The following is an 18,090-nucleotide window of genomic DNA, read 5'->3' as shown; positions in this document are numbered from 1 at the left end:
AGGCGATACCCTTGGAAGTGGAGAGTGTAACTGTAGACATAGATTGCATTTCCATACATGGGATCATACCATATAAATATGGACATATATCTTATTCCACCCCTTTCCCCTCATTTCATATGCATTTTTCTGCTTTTCAAACTATTGTTCCCTAGTTACATTTCTAAGTCCGGGGGATATAGTCCCAATGGAATGGGCAGTAAATTAGTTGTTTGTATGGTTGTTTGTTTGACCAAAAATCAAAATAGAATCCCAAGGATGTTTGCTGGCTGAGATCCATTTTGCTCAAGCTGTGTGGAAGGAAAGGAGAAGCACAGGCACCTAGACCTCCTTCAGGCATTGGGTCAAAGCTTGAGCTTTTCCTACCCTGATCCAGGGTTTCCATGGCAACAGGGAGACCCTGTGGTGGTTTATGATACTCATGGGGACCTGGAGGAGGCAGCATCTGTCTGAACCACAGTTTAGGATTTTATAATCCCATTTACTTCACGGGGAAAGACCCACCTTATAGCAACTGTTCAACTTTCAGACATTCCGCTTTAAAATCCATTTTTAGGAATGAATTATGCAATAAAGTGGAAGATCAGAGCCAAGGAAATCACACCAACCTGAGTTAGGGCCTGAGTGTGTGCATTTAAAGGCTATTTATCTTCTCCCACCCTGTTTCCTCACCTTTAAAATGGGAAGGGTCAGACCGCCTTCCTGACTGGATTTTGGAGAAAACGAAGTGTGATAACAAGTGTAAAATACTTGGCATACCACCCAGCAGACAGTAAAGGCTCAATACTTCTTAGCTTTGCTATTTTTTTATGATGTTTCTTGGAATTGTGTGGCTCTTGACAGGACAATGGCTATGCGGGGAAAAAAAAATATTGGAATGGCTTGGTTGGTGAGAGGCGGGGGTGGAGAAAGGGAGGGTGGAAGCCTGCTGAGAATCTGAGCGGTATTAGAGGAAGTATCAGCACCCTGGAGTTTGGTGTTTCACTAAAGAGGTCATAAAATATTAACATCCTCCAGAGTTACCCAGAAGAACAGTGGTGTCAGCTCCTGCTTGCTGTACAAGAGAGGCTCCTTAGAGATGTCTATGGCCCAGTTATGAGGAGGGACAGCAGGAGAAGTCAAGGTGGTGACAGGGATGCCAGTTTGCTTCCTTAGCTGGAAACACTAGAGTTAAGAGAGAAGGGCAGGGTAGTGAACTAGCCAAGAGTTCTTCTGGAAAAGAGGAAAAGAATGACCCTCTTTCTTTCTGAACAGAGAGGATGGGGCTGTCTTTCCAACAGAGGCTAGTTGCATTGTCTTAACCCTGTGTTCACAGTTAATAACCAGATCACCATCACCAACACCATCACCACTGTCATCATCATCATCAGCAACATCATCACCAGCTCTGCTACCACTGCCATCACCATAGGCAACATCATCACCACCATCACCAACACTGCGGTCATCATCACCATCACCAATGCCATCACCACTGCCATCATCATCATCATCACCACCATCACCAACACTGCCATCATCATCAGCAGCAGCATCATCACCACCAACACCAGTACCACCACCACCATCATCACCATCATCACCATCATCACCATCATCATCACCATGAAGCTATGACACTAATACGCATAGTGCATTTATGGGTTGCACTAAGCAATTTACACATATAATCCCATGTTATCCAAATTCTGAAAAAAGATACTCTGTCTCCATTTATAAATGAGAACCCTATGACCCAGAAGGTATAAATAACTTGCCAAAAGTCACCCAGGTGACAAAAGAGATCCAAGATTCAGGACCAGGTAATCTGCCTCCTCTGTTCTTATGATCCACTTCACTGTCAAGAAGGCAGTATAAGGATAGAGTAAACTCTATGGCCTCAGGACATGCCCTTTTAATTCTTTTTTTTCCTTTTCTGTAGGAGGGTAAGCCTATAATCAGAGCCTCACACTGGAGTGTGAGTGTCACACAGGAAACCGGAGGTTCTCAAATATATATATATATATATATATATACACATTTACACCAGTAGAAACCCTTTTACAAATAAATTCTACATGAAATGCCAATTGTAAAAGAGATGAAAGGGGCAGAGTGGAGATGAATTTTATAAATTCAAATGTGAAACATTTATTATAAAGCCTATCAGTGAGAAAATGAGGCTTTTGATGAGCACCAATATTTGAAGAGGGGAGTATGGATAAGTAATATTGTTTTCAATTAGCCTCATAATCCAATTCACTTCAGTATTTTAGTTTGTTGCAGAATATTGAGAAAATGCTGATTCACATGCTGACACAGAGTTGCAAAAGGTAATTTTTTTTTAAACCAAATGGCCCCCAAATATCATGTTAATTTAGAATGTAAATTCCATCTCCTGCTTTGTTGATCATTGTATCTCCAGCACCATGCTTGGCACAGAGAATACATTCAAGATATACCTGATGAGTGAATGAATGAATGAATCAATCAATCAATCAATTAGTGAGTATCTAATGGATTTCAGAGGCGTAGAAGTGGAGGAGGACTTGTCATCTCCAAGTTTTCTCACTGATTCTACCAATAGTTAACAAGCCTCTGCTACAATAGGTCAGGTGCTGTTCTAAGTTGATGGGGATGAAGCATTAAGAGGGAAAATAAAGTTCTCATGGAATAGGTGCATGCCAATGTGCAAAGGATGGGAAGGCAGGAGACAGGCAGTAAACCGACAAGGAACTCACTTCAACACTGGCTGTCCCATTTAAGGATCCTTATGTAAGCATCCCATGTAAGGATGCTTACATAACCCGCCTGGGTTTCGGCATCCTTGTGGGTAACAGTGCTATCAGTACATACCCAGCACTGCCCTTGTGAAGAATAAAGTGAAACGCACATAGGTGCTTTCCTCCTCATCTCCATCTCTACATTGCGGAACAAACAAAGATGCGTGTCTCATTCTGGGCTTATTTATTTAATTACACATTGGGTATTCTGGGATTTGTACACTCATATCATTAAAGCAGTTTCAGCCAGAGAACATATATTTGGAGAGGTATTAATATGCACTGGGCATACACAATTACAAGACTAGATACGAGGTGACCAGAATCTGGAGAAGGGGGAGGTACATTAAAGAAAGTGCCAGTTATGTTGCAAGATAGGAGGTTCAGGAGCACGTTAAAGCATTTGCTATCAGACCCTCAACAGTGGGAGGGGTCGGTGATGTCTTTTGAGCAGAAGGTGGGCATGCCTGTTTTTTATATTTAAAATTTCCCTGTGGAATCAGTGTAGAGTGTGAATTGGGAAGAACTGAGGCTGACCAAAGGAATCAATTAGGAAAACCGCTTTTTTTATTATTTTGTTTGTTTTTGTTTTAGTCTAGGTTAAGGAGAATAATAGGATGCACTGGGACAGCGGCAATGGAAGATTGAGAGACTTCGTAGTCGGGAGATGGGAGAGCTAAGAATGATATAATGTGGGACTCGATTGACTAGTCAGAGAAGCAAAGGGAGGTGTGAAGGGCAGATGTTAGGGTTTCGAGGTTATGTAAATGGAAGGGAGATGCTTCTGTTAACAAAAAGCAAGTCTACAGAGGAAGAGCAGGATGTGCAGACATTTTGTTTGGGGGGATGTTGAAACAGCAAGGATAGGACCTTCATACTGAGACATGCAGGGAGCGGTTTGAGGTGCATGATCATTCCTCATGCGGTGGTTTCCAACCACTGCTGCAAAACCTTCACCCATGTGCAAAGAGTATCGTAGTAAACAGGTCATTCAGGGTGATGGCAATTGGGATACAAGAGTTAAGAGACCTAACAAAGCACAAAATGATGATGCCAAGGGAGACCTTATGTTTATGGAGCATGTAAGAATTCTTCCACAGACCTATCTAAGAAGGTCCAGCCAGGGAAACATGTAGTTTTTCTCTTACATGCCACTGTGCCTGAAAGAGTGTCAAATTATTCCATCAGAAACCAGGTAAAGGTGATGCTCTTCTTTTAACAGTGGGCATAGTAAATCATCCTCTGGAGAGTACTGTTTTGGTTTAGAAAAATGGCTTGATGCAAACTTTGGTGAGACGGTGATCCCCTCAGGGGCACGTGGTCAACTGATGTCAGCATTTCAAGGAGAAGGAAACTTGGGACAAAGGAGTGGGGATAAGACTTTGCTCTTGGGCTCTCAGTGGGAAGGGAAAGAGGTAATACAAACATGGCTGAGAGAGTCTGAAATCGAGAGAGTCTGAAATCAAGAGAGTCTAATCGTAGTTGATGGTGGTAGAATAGGCAAATGTCATTTGCAAGGATGTGATACATGCAGATCCTTCTCGAATCATGTTTCTAAGATGAATATCATTTCTCCTTTCCTCTTTCTTCCTTATGCATGTACAGTTTTCATGTCTACTAAACTCAGACGTGCCTTTTGCGAGTGGATGTATTGTGGAATATGACAAGGGGCTGAGCTTCACTGTGGGTTCTTGGGATGGAGCTCAGAGACAGGGAATATAAAAACCTGAGCTCACAGGTCAGATGAGGCTGTAAGAGTGTGAGTTTCCCATAAGGCAGAATTGCAATTTGGGGACCAAGACTTGGAATTTCAGAGCCTGTGTATCTGTCGAGGGGAGATCTTGAGAACCAGGAAGGTCTTCCACCCTGTATCCAGTCCATATGCAACGTGACCTTCTAATTTTTGCAGACTAACCTAGTTTTGCTTTGAATCCTTACATCCTTCCTAGGTCACCACCAAAAATCACCAGCCTTTGAAGGTGTGCCAGTGTTGCCGGGGACCAAGGATCCCTGTGGCAGCTCTTGCCCGCATGCCAGGATAGGACCTTGGGCCAGTTAAGGTCAAAAGGGATTATTCCAGGACTTGAGATGTTAGAGGCAAAGTCATTTCTAGTCGGAGAGGCTTGAGGGTGACTCCTGTTACATAAAGATAAATATTTCTGAGCATTTGTGGGGTCAAAGAACTCTGCAGCCAAGTTTATTACAGAGGAAAAATAGAATCTTCTGCAGGCTTCGTTTGCCTTCAGATTTGCTCGAAGTTCCATCCAGAAAGCCGCAACACAGAGAGTGGGTGGGCGTGTGGAGGCTTCCCAAAGTAGACCTCTCCACCCACTTGTTCATTAGGAGAAACCACCACTTAGCTGTTTTTGTCTCTACCGCCTACTGTCCCTTGTCCCACGCTCTCACATTCTGTCCTGTGCATTGGAAACAGACTCCCACCCTCTCAAGTGTCAAACTTTGCACTCTCCCTCAGCATCACCTCCTGGAACCAATCGTTTTAGGAAAGCTCCTGTGAGCACTTAAGGTATTTGCTTGCTCTGGGTCTTTCTCAGTTGGGGGCTCTGTCTGGTGTGTCTTGGGTCTCTCCTGACCCAATGTCAGTTGGCTGCTCCGATAGAACACTGTCTCTACAACTTGTCACTTTTGCCTGGGGTAGCGCTAGGGAGGTATTGGCAAATGAGGATGGACGCAGGGCTGTTTCCTTGGAAGAGATTCAGGTAGCCTGTGGGTGGTGTGCGACTTACTCCTCCTGTAAGTAAGTAGGGACTAGAAAGCTAGGAAATTCTCATGTTATAAAATTAGGTAGCTGGTGTTAGGGATAGATTCCTGGAAGAGGAAATCTTGCAGCTGGATAGACAAAGAATAATGCTTCAGAGAAGTGCTTGCTAGGTTTAGATATTGCAAACAATGATGAATAAGATGATGATGATGATAATGATGATGGTAATGATGATTTGTAAGCAGCGTTTCTACTGCTACTGGTATAGCATGGTGATGGAAAGAATACTTCCTGCTTTTTTAATTCAACAGAGCTTATTGAAAACACTGCTCCCATCCTTTATTAGCAGGACAGGGGGTATAGTTCTTGCAGCTTCAGTTTCTTCTTCTGTAAATTGGGGCTATAAAACCTACCTTACAGGGTTTTGTGAGGAGATAGATAAATAGATAGACAGATATCGATACATAGATATATCACACTGGCCAGAAGCAGTCTCTTTACACGTGTTAACCCTAGTCAGTCTCCAAAAAGCAGTAAAAGACCTGACATTTTGTGAGATCCAGCTGGTGAAGAATTTAGTTGACAAGGACTAATGTGAAAGGTTGTGTTCATTTGATTCATTAGCAAGGTTAAATAAAATGTGTGTACTTAGATGACCAGGGCAGAAAGGTGATGTCTACAGATTTTCGTATTAATGCCATGTCATATGAAAAAATTCTCAAAAAAAAAAATTGCATTTGGAGTTAGTTGTCCCATGAATGTATTGATTTTGTTTATCTTGTTTGTGTAATTTTTAGCAAAAAAAAAAGAGGAATCTCTCTTTCAGCAACTTGTCGGGGACTGAGCACAAAAGTAATTCATAATCACAGTCGCTAATATGTATTGAGTGGTCACTAGATAGCAGGCATCAATCTCAGGACTTACATGTATTGTGTTCATTTATCTTTTAACAACTTATTTAGGAAGGCAAAATTAGCATCATTCCCTCTTTGAATGAAACTGAGGTTTTTAAAGGATTATAACTCCATAGACATTTCATAACAGCCATAGAAGTATGAGGCAGAACCAGAACTTCACACCCAAGCAGTGAGACTCCAAAAGACGGTATACCCACTCTATAGTATACTGCGTGCCCTCATGGGAGCCAGAAGGAGCTCCCAAGTCCTCCATCAGAGCCATCATTTCAGGTGGCCTTGAATGAGCAGACTGTAACCACAGTGTCATTGAGGAAAGTGTATCCAACAAATTCAATCCATCTGACCTTTATTAAGCCTCTCCTACGTGAAAGGCGTGCTGCTCCATGGTGCAGGGGACTCAGAAATGAGAAGGGTGTTTGGTTGGTTGTGCTGCAAGGAGCTGGTGGGGGTGAAGAGGTTAGTTATTCCGACCTAATGAGTGTCACAGTTGATCATGTTCAAGCATCCCCACAATAGTTAACGTGTACTGTTGATTCTTGGGGTGCTAGTGCCTGGGCTAAGAAGCACTTTACATTCATTATCTCAGTGGTTCCCAAATGCAGATCCACGAATTCATCTGATTCCATAATGACATTTTCAACAGACTGCAGCTAAATGAGAAAATTAAGGGCAATTTAGTGAAAATTTTAACGGACCTAAATTTAATCAATTTGAAGGGCTGTCCTTTATTTTGAGATTACGTCCTTCTTACTTTTTGGTACAAAATGCCCTTTCCCTTACGAGATGATGATGAGAGCAGATGGCGTGTATGAGTTTGTGTGTGTGTGAGTTCATGTGTGTGTGTGTGTGTGTGTGTGTGAGAGAGAGAATATACTAACTTGGTCAAAAAAAAATTTAAGTCATTAATTTCATGCAACCTGTCCATTGTTTTTAAACTTTTACTGTGATAAAAACTATTATGTGAATTAGGGAGAAAAAAAAAATCTAAGAATCATTACAGTTCTGTGAGGGAGGTATTATCAGCCCCCTTTTACAGATAAAAGAAGTGAGCCTCAGAGTGGTTAATTTACACACCCTCATGGACAGATCCTGCAAGTGGCAAATCTTGGGTATAAACCCAGGTTGTGTGTTTCTGGGAGCTGGGATACTAACACCACCATGGGCATCAATCATGGTGTTTCTGCAGCAATGAGCTCCCTAGCCTTCCTCTGGCCAGGGAGGGGGCAGACCAGGAAGCCATTTTCAGAGTCCTGGGACTCTTTGGCCTTCGTTTGGGTTGCAGGCTGAAATCCAGGACAGATTTTTGGGAGATTCTTTGGGAGATTCATGATGTTGGAGAGGCAGATGAAGAAGCTCTGATGACTGGTACACGGCAGACCAACACAGTGGGGAAAGCTTGTCCATTGCTGCAGGCTTGCCCTCTGTGGGACCATAGCTAGCAGCCAGTGAGGCGACTACAGTGGGAGGGGTGGGAATAAAGGGAGAGACGAGACGTATCTTCTGTGCCTCCTGAACCCCTTCCTCATTGGGCCTGCAGGGAAGAGGTGTTTAAGCAGGAACAGAAAACAAGAAACTCATTCTCTAAGTCATAAAGATCTCCCTGAACTATATGCTAGGCCTGGTACAAAGACAAACCACCCCACCTAGGAAGTGGGGGGATTGAGAATCAGACATTCCAGAGATTTCAGACCAATTCTGTCCCTTATTTTCTACGGAAACATTCTCAGGTTTCCTGCCTGTGGGTCTGTTTCTCAGCAGCCTTGGCACCAGAGGCAGTGCTGGGGCTGGGGCTTTGTTTTCATTTCTGCTCAGGGAAGCTGAAAACCTTGTCTCTAAGAAGTGAAGTTGTAAACAGAAATGAGGTTCTTAGTTTCTGGAATCCTGTACAGCTACCAAGGTATGTGTGCTTCCCGTTTTTGTTGTGGCTGTAAGTATCTAGAATATTCCAACTTGGTAGCGTGTTTAAGCAGGTTTTTATGGACTAGCCAGGAACATTTACCACCATTTAGAAAAGTACTCCTTAGGAACACGTAACCCGAGTTCTTCATAGTGAGAACAAAGATAATAGCAGTAGTGGCAGTAATTGTAGCAGAAGAATATTTTTTAATTTTATTATAAAAGTCATGCACAAATCCATTCTTGTGACAATTCAAACACACATCTTTATAGAGTAAAAATTGAAAGTCCCCCCACCTCCCTTTTCTGCCTCATTACTCTAGATGTAAGCAAATTTACCACTTGAGTTGTATCTTTTCAGATCCTTTTCTATGCATTTCACACGTGTGTATGTATGTGTATTTGTATTCAGACATCCACACATGCCTGTGTGTAGGTCTGTATGTGCGTGTGCACACACACACGTGCATAAAGAGATTGTGAGGTTTTTGTTGTTCTCTGGTTAGCTTGGTTTGGTTTTCACATACAAAATTGATTATCTATGCCCTGCAACTTCTTAAAGATCGTTCATAGAGATCTTTCCAAGGAAAGACACCTAGAGGTACCTTGTTCTTTCTAACAGTTGCATGGTAGGTATGCCGTCATACTGTGTTGTACTATTTTTCTGTTGCTTCTGCTTATTTGCTTTTACAAGCAATGCTGGAAAAAAATTATCCCAGTACATGTATCTCTGTGCCCATCTCAGGTATTTCTTGCAGAATGGATATCTAGAATGTGAATAATGCGGTGGAAAGATAAGCATATTTAAAATGTTGAGAGTAAGTGCCAAACTGTTGTCTCCAGAACTGTACCAATTTTAACTCTCACCATCTGTGTTTGAGACTACCCATTTCTCCACAGAGACATAGATCCTAGGTAGTACTGGTAGGCATTTTATTTTTAATTAGTTGTTTTTATTTCTTAATTGATGTCCATCTTGTGGACAAAGGATCGTAGTTAACTTTTTAAACAACCAGTATAATTTTGAAAAGAGCTTGGGTGGTAGGAGCTAGTTAAGAACTGAGCATCCTTGTACTGGTGTTTCTGTTCTTTTAAACTTGAATTCACTGATACCACACACCCAGGCTGGAAAGCTAGTGGAGTTTGAGGGTCCTTGACTCAGAAGTGGACTCTGATCTCCAGCCTCAATCCCGTGATTACTTGCAAAGCAATTGTCTCTAAATGGTTGAAATCCATTCTGCCTCAGACACAGCCCTTTACTCTGAAACAAGAACGCCGTGCTCATTATCTGAGCACTGCTGAATCCTCCACCTTCCAACTCCGTGTGCCATGGAGTGGGGGGACCTTTGCCAAAAGAACTGTCTGAGAAATAGGGCTTCTCCAGGGTATCCCGGAGGGACCATCAGGGACTGAGACCTCATTCCAGGGGCCAAGAAGCCAGCTTAATATAGAGAGCTAAAAAAATAAATAAAACTCAGAATCCATGGATTCCTTGAGCAGAAAGAGATAGCTAGAGGTCATTTGCTCCAAATTCTGTTGTATTAATTCATTCATCTCTCCATCTACCTATCTACCCATCCATCCATCCACCCATCCACTAATGCAGTATTTTCTGAGTACCTACAATATGTCAGACACTGTATTAGACCCTGCACTTCAAATGGACAACACAGCAGATGGGAATCTTGCCCATTTTTAGTCATCGGTAGGAACAAACTTGCCCACCACCACTCTTGGTAGACTGAGCCATGAGAGCTCCAGAATTAATATATTAGGCAAATCTGGGGCTTGGCAATCGGAGTGGAAGGGGTGAGGATTCAAGGAGGCTTTTCGTTTTTTTTTAACCTTTTATCTTATATTGGAGTATAGTTGATTAACAATGTTGTGTTAGTTTCAGGTGTACAGCAAAGTGATTCCATTGTACATATACATGTATCTATTATTTTTCAAATTATTTTCCCATTTGTTACATAATTTTGAGCAGAGTTTCCTGTGCTATATGGTAGGTCCTTGTTGGTTATCCATTTTAAATATAGTAGTGTGTGCATGTCAAGCTGAAGACTGCATTTGCAGAGCAAGTGCACATTTATACAGTGTTTACTGCGACCTGCCCACCCCTCTTTATCTTTGGGGTCCCGGCTTCCCTGATCCTGTTCTATCTTTTATTTTTGCACAGCACTCATCAGCATCTATATTCTATACAATCGACTTATTTCTTATCTTTGTTCTTTGTCTAATGACAGCCCCACCAGAAAGTAAATGGTACGGTGTCAGGAATCTTCGCCTTCTCCCACTGAAACAGCCTTAGGGACCAGACCAGTGCCTGAGTGTAACCAACACTCACTAAGTATCATTCAAATGTTTGAACAAGTAGGTGACTCAATGTGCTTGTGATAGAGATCATAACTAACAAAGTTTCCTACAGAGACTTTCATTCTCACTTTCCTGAAGATTCAGAATATGTCATCGCCCGTATCAGAATTTGGAAGTGAGAATAAAATACTTCTCAGCCACTTCTGGACATCGTCATGGAGCTAACCCTGGAAGGGATAATTGCATTTAAGATCAAGGAGTCCTTCCTTCTGTCTAACTGGGGTTTTTCTTGCTCTGAGGCACAGCAACTCCCATAGAAGATCTTCCTTTAGCTAAATGCCTGCCTTTTTGACAGCCTTAGGAAGTTAGAATACGGGATTATGGAAGAGAGAAAAGGAGGAAAAACAATTTCCTTGATTATTTTGAAGAGTTGGCAAATTTGAGTGAAGGGAAAAGTTACAAACACTGTTGTGTGGGTCACATTAAAACTGGAACAGTTGCCTTCTGCCCGAGGAAGTTTCATCTGAAGATGGCATTGTTCATTGCTGGTTTTCCGGCACTCTCTGCTTTCTACAGGGTACACATTCAATGAAGGGTTCTTACAGCGGAAAGGCAGGACGGTAGCCCTTGAATGTGCACGCAGTATATACGCTCAAGTGATACTGAGTGCCCAGGGACCCTTTGTAGGAAGAGAGAAGGGTATTTTCTTTCCCCCACGTCTCCCATTTATTGATGTAGAAGAATCGTTTGGGAGCTAGTAGCATTGATGTGGCTCTTTCCCAGTCTCTGTTGAGATAGCATTCAAATTCAGCATCCCCAGACACTGCTTAAAAGGCTAGCAGAGGTTTTTTCACTGAGCCATAGTTGCAGCTAGGGCATTACTATTTGATTTGGGGTAATCTGACGCTGTGTTCCTGATTAACAGTCTGCTGATAATAGCCACTGCAAAACCTTTCCTGCCCCATCCTTTATGCCATGTTGATGGTCTGTGTACTTGTTTGTGTGTGTAATCACGTTTGCATGAATCGGTTTGCATGCACTTGTGCAGGGATGTTCTGGACTTGGTTGTCCAGAGAATGCAGCCTGGCCTCGAATCATTTTGAGATGCATTTGCACGGTCCAGATTCCACCATTTCCCTTTGCAGATTTCCAGTTTGCCTGACTGAGGAGACCTAAGTCTAAGGAGAAGCATGAGCCATTATTGTAAAGTGGGTCTGTGGGAATCCAATCACCACTGAGAGTTTTCAACTTTGGGGAGAAAACGGACCAGAAACCCAGTGCTGGCTCAGTACAGCCAAGAGCAGTTATTGGTTCCTTACATAATGTATTTGTTTTTCATTAAACCATTCAGATAAGGTCTTATTAAAGTGCCATGTATTATTTATCGTGTTTCTTATGAAAATGAGCTGAAGGGAAAATTCTGTTCTCTTCTTGGGGCATTTGCAGGCTTTTCCAATGCCAGTGAGGGGGGAAAAATGAAAGAAAGCAGGGTGAACCCCTGTCAGTACAGCAAATTGCTTGAGGCAACAGGAGAGGATGGGAAGGAGAGAGGAAGGATTGGAAGGGCAGAATCGTTGACTTTTATTCCGTATATGTTTTGTGGGCTGGTTTTCCCTTTGATTTTGTGAATTGCAAAATTAAAAAAAAATGAAATAAAAACAGGAAGACAGAAAAAAGAGAAAGAGTTTATTTGTAAATCAGACCTTGTCTGATGAATGTGAGACAACAGATAGCAGGGATTTTTCAAATAACCACTGACACTTCCCCACCCTCAGAAAAAGCAGTGTAAAATACCAGGCTCTTCTCCCCTAATCCTCCAGCCAACTTCTGCTCAGGGTTTAACATCCTACTGTGTCCCCTCTAAATTGTTGGGATGTGTGAGTCCCAGGGTGTTGGAGAAACTGGTTTTGCAAGGTGAAGAGTAGAAAGAAACAGCCTGGTTGGGACCTAGTGTTTGGCAGAGTGGAGACTTTTATATTATCGATGGTGTCTCAAGACAGAACAACAAAAAATGGAGCTGTGGCATAATTAATTTCCTTTTCTTCAGAAAGCATTTTGATTAGCCTGCAAAGGGAGTTGTGCCTTGTGAGCCGATGGCCTAGAAACTGTCATTTGGCTGAGTGTCCCCTCAAGCCTCACAGAAGTGTCACTGGGGATGCCCCCGGTGGCCAGTCCCCAGCTCTGTCCCAAATGCTCCTCCCCAAGGGTGCCCCTGTCACTCTGTCCTTCAGAGTGGTACCCCCACCCCCCAGCCCTGCAAGGCTTCTTGCAGGGAACCCAACAATCAAAAAAGATGCTGTTCAGACAAGCCTCTTGCTCTGAAAAAGAAAATCCAATCACCGGGTCAAAATCTATATCACAAAATATGGCTACTATCCCTGATCACGGTTTTACTGCTGCCAAGAACGTGCTTTGCCTCCCCCCGCCCCCCCCACCCCCCATAGGGACCAAGGACTCCTTAGAGTCTTAATATTTTCTTTTGATTTGCAGATCACATCCTATTTTATTGCATAAAGGCTAACGAAATCTACTAATGAATAATTATTACTTCATAAAATAAAGGGGAGAGGGGAGACCCCTTTGCAAGAGTGGAATGCTGATGTGGCCAAGGAGGGCTGGCCAGGCAGGAAAAAAATTAAATAAATAAACCCTTGTCATTTGCCCGCTGCAGCCCACGGAGTCATCTCTTTTCAGACCCAGATTTCCCCACCCTGTGCGTTTATCATGTGAGAAGAGCGGGGATTCTAGGCAGGGAGAAGCCCCCTTGAACTCGCGCAGGGCTGGCGTGTTGGTCCAATAGGCTTGACTTCCACGCCAGCCCCAGCCAGAGCGGTTTCTCCCGTTCAGGCTCGGGGCTGGGTGGTGCGCTCCCCGCCGCCTGCCCAGCCAGGGCGAGGTGCTGAGCGAAAGCTGCGCTCGGAACGCCTGGAGGTGCGTCGCCGCCTCTCCGCCCTGCCTCAGGCGCGGGCAGCCCCAGCTCCCCCTGCCCCCAGCCCCTAGCGTCGTCTCAGCACTCCTACGAGGGGGAATCCCACTTCCGTGTTTATTTGCCAGCCGAGTCGGGCAAACACACCGCCGCCACCCCGAATCTAAGACTCTGGGTCCCAGCTGGGCAATCGCGTGAATTGTCCAGCTCGCCTGGGTGCTGGCGATGTGAGGCGCTCTCTGGCTTCCTCACCCGCCCCGCGGAGATTTTTAGCAGACACAATTTGAATTTTGGTGAGTCGTTTGAAAAAAAAAAAAAAAAGCAAAGGGGAGGGGGAAAAAAAAAAACAACCCTGCCCCTGGACCCATTTGACAAATGAGGCGGCAGCAGCAGTAGCAGCAGCGGAGTGAGCCTCAGTGTGAGTCTAAACCTCTCTCCTTTCTCCCCCTCCCTCTCTCTAGCCTTTAGCTTTATCCTCCCCGCCCCCTCCGCCCCCACTGCTCAGCATCTACAGGAGGGCATCGGCCCCCCTGTACCTTTCATAGAAGTTGCCTTTGCTTGTTTTGTCATCTTCACGAGGGAGGGGGGCAGGGGACACCCTCCACTTTGAGGGGCCTCAGAAAGCAGAACCAACAAACCAGAAAAAAACGATACAGCCACGAAGGGAACAAAATAGTTTCCCGGCCCTCTCAAGTGTCTTAGCTGGAGGCAGATGAACGCCGGGATCTAGCACACCCAAAGGGAAGGAAAGCGAGGGAGGAGGGACGGACGCGCGGGGTGCGGCGAGGGGGAGGGAGAGAGAGAAAGAGAGAGAGAGAGAAAGAGAGAGAGAGGGAGAGAGAGAGAGAAAGGGAGACAGCCACCGGGTTGGGTTTTGACTTAGATAATCAGCAAAATTAAAAAAAAAAAATTGTAGCGACCAGGCAAAGAGCGGCGTGATTGCATGCGAGCGTCCCCACTCGTGCTCGGCGGGCGCCAGAGAGACACGATGCAGCATCCTCTGACGGGGGCCACCTGCGTGGCGCTCCCCAACGTGGGCATGTGTCCCCAGCTCTCGTGTGCCTTGACTTTTATGTACTTACAGCAGGTAAGGCGCGCATCTTCCCTCGGTGGCTGCTTCCCGGGTCTCGGCGGACTGGTACCCGCGTCGCGGGGATGCGCTTTGGTACCTTGGATGGGTTTGGGGAGGAGGATCCTGCGTTTGGACGGGAGGGGTGGATCGGAGACCCTAGTCCTCCGTGGAGCCCGGGCACTCTGCGCCCAGCTGTTTTTGCAGCTCTCTGGATACTTTGAACGCCTGATTCTGAGCCTGGGTACCGGGAGTTTAAAATTGCAAACTGCATTTTCCTTACTCGAATCTTTCCCGTGTCAGTGCGTCCGGTGACGATCCCAGTCTAAGACCTCTTTGATGCTAAGAGTTTGGATTTTTGTGGAGGCATTTGGGTGCCTGGCGTTTTAATTCAGCTGCTTTAATAAGGAGTGCAAAAACATATATGTGTGTGTGTATGTGCTGAGTATTTTTGTTTTCTTAAGTTTGTCTGGGTTGTGCTATATTCCGTCAGCTTGGGATCTGAGCCTTTGGGTTTCTGGAGGGTGTCAGCCCCAGAATCTGCCTGTAAACTCACTGGAAATGCTGTGATGAAGGCGAGGGGTTTAGGATGTGTCTTTGTTGGCATGTATAAAGGTTTTTTTTTTTTTTTTCCTCCTCTACGCTCCCTTAACGGTCTTGTTGAGGGATTCTGCGTTTTATTTTCCATTCTGTGTATATTTCAGAATCTCGCATTGTGTTTCTCTCTTTCTCTGGGTGTTTCCCTCGGACCTTCTGTCTCTTTTTCTTTCTTTACTAGTAGGGCTACAGCCTAAGTTGGTTCCAGGGCTTGGGAAACAGCTCAACCTTGCCTTGTGGAGTGACAAGCCCAGCTCTGTCTCATTGGGCAGGGGTTGTGGATGTGAACTGACAGAGTTAGAAGGATTTTGACATGCAGATGGGAATCCTTCCTTCCCAGGATCACTGTCCTGCTCGGTGAAGAGTTAACTTGACTGTATCTTTTTATCTGGTTTTCGATTGATTCCCTTCAAGAGTACCCTGTGTTAAGTGTGTGTGGTTGTAGTTGACTAAACTTCCTTTACAAGTGTTCCAAGGGGCCTTCTTCTCCAAAGACCCTCAATTTCAACCTGTGTTATAGGACTCTACGTATTCACAAAATGTCCAGATTCTGCTTTGAACATTTTGGGTAATTTGTTATCAAGTCGTTTGCCTCCAGAAAATATTTCTTAGGCGTATTTTCTATCTCATCTTTTTGAGAACAACCTTTTATTTTTTCTCGTCGTTTTAATATCTTAGGAACAAACTGGTTTATCCTTTTAAATATTGTTTTATCCCATTTGTCATTAAGTAAATTGTGCCAGGAAACATTTCCCAAGAGGCTATTGGTAACATATGATATGATTCATCTGCTTCTACCATTTCTGTGCCTTTGCTGTGAGTGCCTGTGTGTGTATGTGTGTGTGTTTGCATGTGTGGTTTATACCAGTTACCCACCAGAAGAGTATCCTAATAAGCTTTTTTACAGATGCTAAGCCTCAGTTGAATTTAATCAAATTATTAATATGAGTTGATCTTTTGCCTACCGTATTCACTTCTTTCACGTTATTTATTAACCAATTGGAGAGGCATTACCTAGCAAGTAAAATGCCGTAAGTATTCAATGTTCTCACAGTTTCTTTATGCATGATTCTTTTTTTTAAATAAATTCATGTTTCTTCCTTCTAGCTTGTTAAATTGGTTTGCTTTGGGGTGGGCACAACTTAGGAAAGAAGACTGTCTGTGACTTTGACTGAGGTTATTCTTGCCATGGAAAGGACAAGTATCTGGGATGAATGCAGGGGTTTTCAACATCAACCAGGCAGTGTCTTCCAGTGTGTGTGTGTGTGTGTGTGTGTGTGTGTGTGTGTGTGTGTGTGTGTGTGTGTGTGTGTGTGTGTGTGTGTGTGGGCACTCCAGCTCTGGAAAGGGGAGGCTCAAAGGGAATGTTGGCAGCCATCACAAGTATTTAGAAGTGACTGAATCAGCATTGTGGTTCCATATGGCGGTAGATGGAGGTGGGTTTTGAAATGTACTGTGGAATGCACCCCCTCCCTTAAAAGGGCTTGTAATGCTTTCATCGAAAGTGTTGATAAGGTGATGCTGACATACAGCGTCAGAATGCGGTGTGTGTGTGCGTGCGCGCGTGTGCATTTTTTCTGAGTTTCACTAAATGCCTGAAGTATAGTACAGGCAGACATTTCTTTTTGCCTGTCTGGTTGAGAATCAGGTTTTCCAGCCATACATCCCACCTTGCAAAAAGCTCACTGTCAGGGTGGGAGAGTTGTACCTTCAGGTAATCTCTCCTAGCCACTGCTGGCATGACAGTTTGTGTAGAAGTCTCGTGTCATTGCTTTTATTTAGCAGTCCAGACAATTGGCTGATGAAGGGTGTGAAACAGTTCACTTCAATCTCCACAAACCACTTACTGCTACAATCTATATGTCTTCTATCAGTACATCGCCACTATGTTTTCTCTCTGCTATTAATCTATAGCTATTACTGTATCTCTATTTAATTTTGATGATAGGAGGGCTAATCTATACTTTCAAAGTTGATCAGACGGCTGGATCAGGCAATATCTCTGATAAAGGACACCTTCACTGGAAACATTTTCTTTTATTATTATTTAGAAATAAGAATATTTCAGGAGTCTTTGTCATTCAGATCACTAATTACCTAAGAAAATAATGAAAACACAATTCTCTTATTTTGGAGGCTTTATCATTCTTTTTTCTAAGGCAAACACTCTGATTAGGGGCCACTGAGTCTTCCTTAAAACATATTTTCCTGGAACGAAGTTTCAATTGCTTTCTTTGCCTCAGCCTTGACATCTCAACTCTCTTCCTAAACCCTCCCAGATTTGTTCCTAAGACAACTCATAAAAGCAAAAATCAATTGGGATACCTCAGGATCAAGTCTACCCTGAATGACCAAGTGAAAACGACATAACCCTTTTGCCACAAGGAACTTATTTATTCAGGCCAAAGAAGAGGCGACTTTGGTTTTTCAATTATTTGACTTATTCCATTTCATTCATTCATATTTCCCAATGACTCTACTTTAGATTGGTATTTTCCTACAGCTACAATTTCTTTCTTTATTTTCCTCTTTCTCCTCTCTTTTAACATCAGAGATGTTACTACAGTTCGGAACTGGAAGATGGGATCATGTCGAACAGTCCATCTGGCATCTATATCTTGAGGCCAGTGATGTCATCACATGCATATATACCCACATCTGTATCCCTCTAGGATAGAGCATGTATCCTATGGTTGTAGACCATTGTTAAGATGGAAGGGACAGGCAGGCATTGTAGCAGCTGGCTTCAATCTTGCTGTCCAGGGAAAGTTTCTGCTTCAGCCGCTGTTCTTGACATACTGCAGTGGCTTTGTTTGGTGTCTTCTTGGGTGGTGAATTTTCTTCTCCCAGGTGAACTTCAAATTCACACATTCCCCAACATGGAATCTGCT

At 43.7% G+C, this 18,090-nt stretch overlaps 1 protein-coding gene across 31 annotated transcripts in view; it reads left to right on the top strand.

The window, feature by feature from the left end:
• The window catches only part of RBFOX1 (RNA binding fox-1 homolog 1), a 2,180,200-nt gene that overhangs the window by 1,788,380 nt on the left and 373,730 nt on the right, over window positions 1-18,090 (top strand). The window contains exon 1 of one of the 31 annotated variants that reach the window (XM_067706707.1): window positions 14,091-14,620. The exons of 25 other annotated variants lie outside the window; for them this stretch is intronic. In XM_067706707.1, the coding sequence (XP_067562808.1) occupies window positions 14,477-14,620 (144 nt within the window). In that variant the 5' untranslated portion in view covers window positions 14,091-14,476. Of the gene's footprint in view, window positions 1-14,090; window positions 14,621-18,090 lie in introns of those variants that run through there. 5 more of the 31 variants (XM_067706703.1, XM_067706709.1, XM_067706714.1 and 2 more) reach the window with 5 other exon arrangements.

The sequence above is a fragment of the Pseudorca crassidens genome, chromosome 15 (assembly GCF_039906515.1).
Source record: "Pseudorca crassidens isolate mPseCra1 chromosome 15, mPseCra1.hap1, whole genome shotgun sequence".
Lineage (NCBI taxonomy): Eukaryota > Metazoa > Chordata > Mammalia > Artiodactyla > Delphinidae > Pseudorca > Pseudorca crassidens.
The sequence above is the reverse complement of the archived record's forward strand: the minus strand, read 5'-3'. Positions and strand labels throughout refer to the sequence as shown.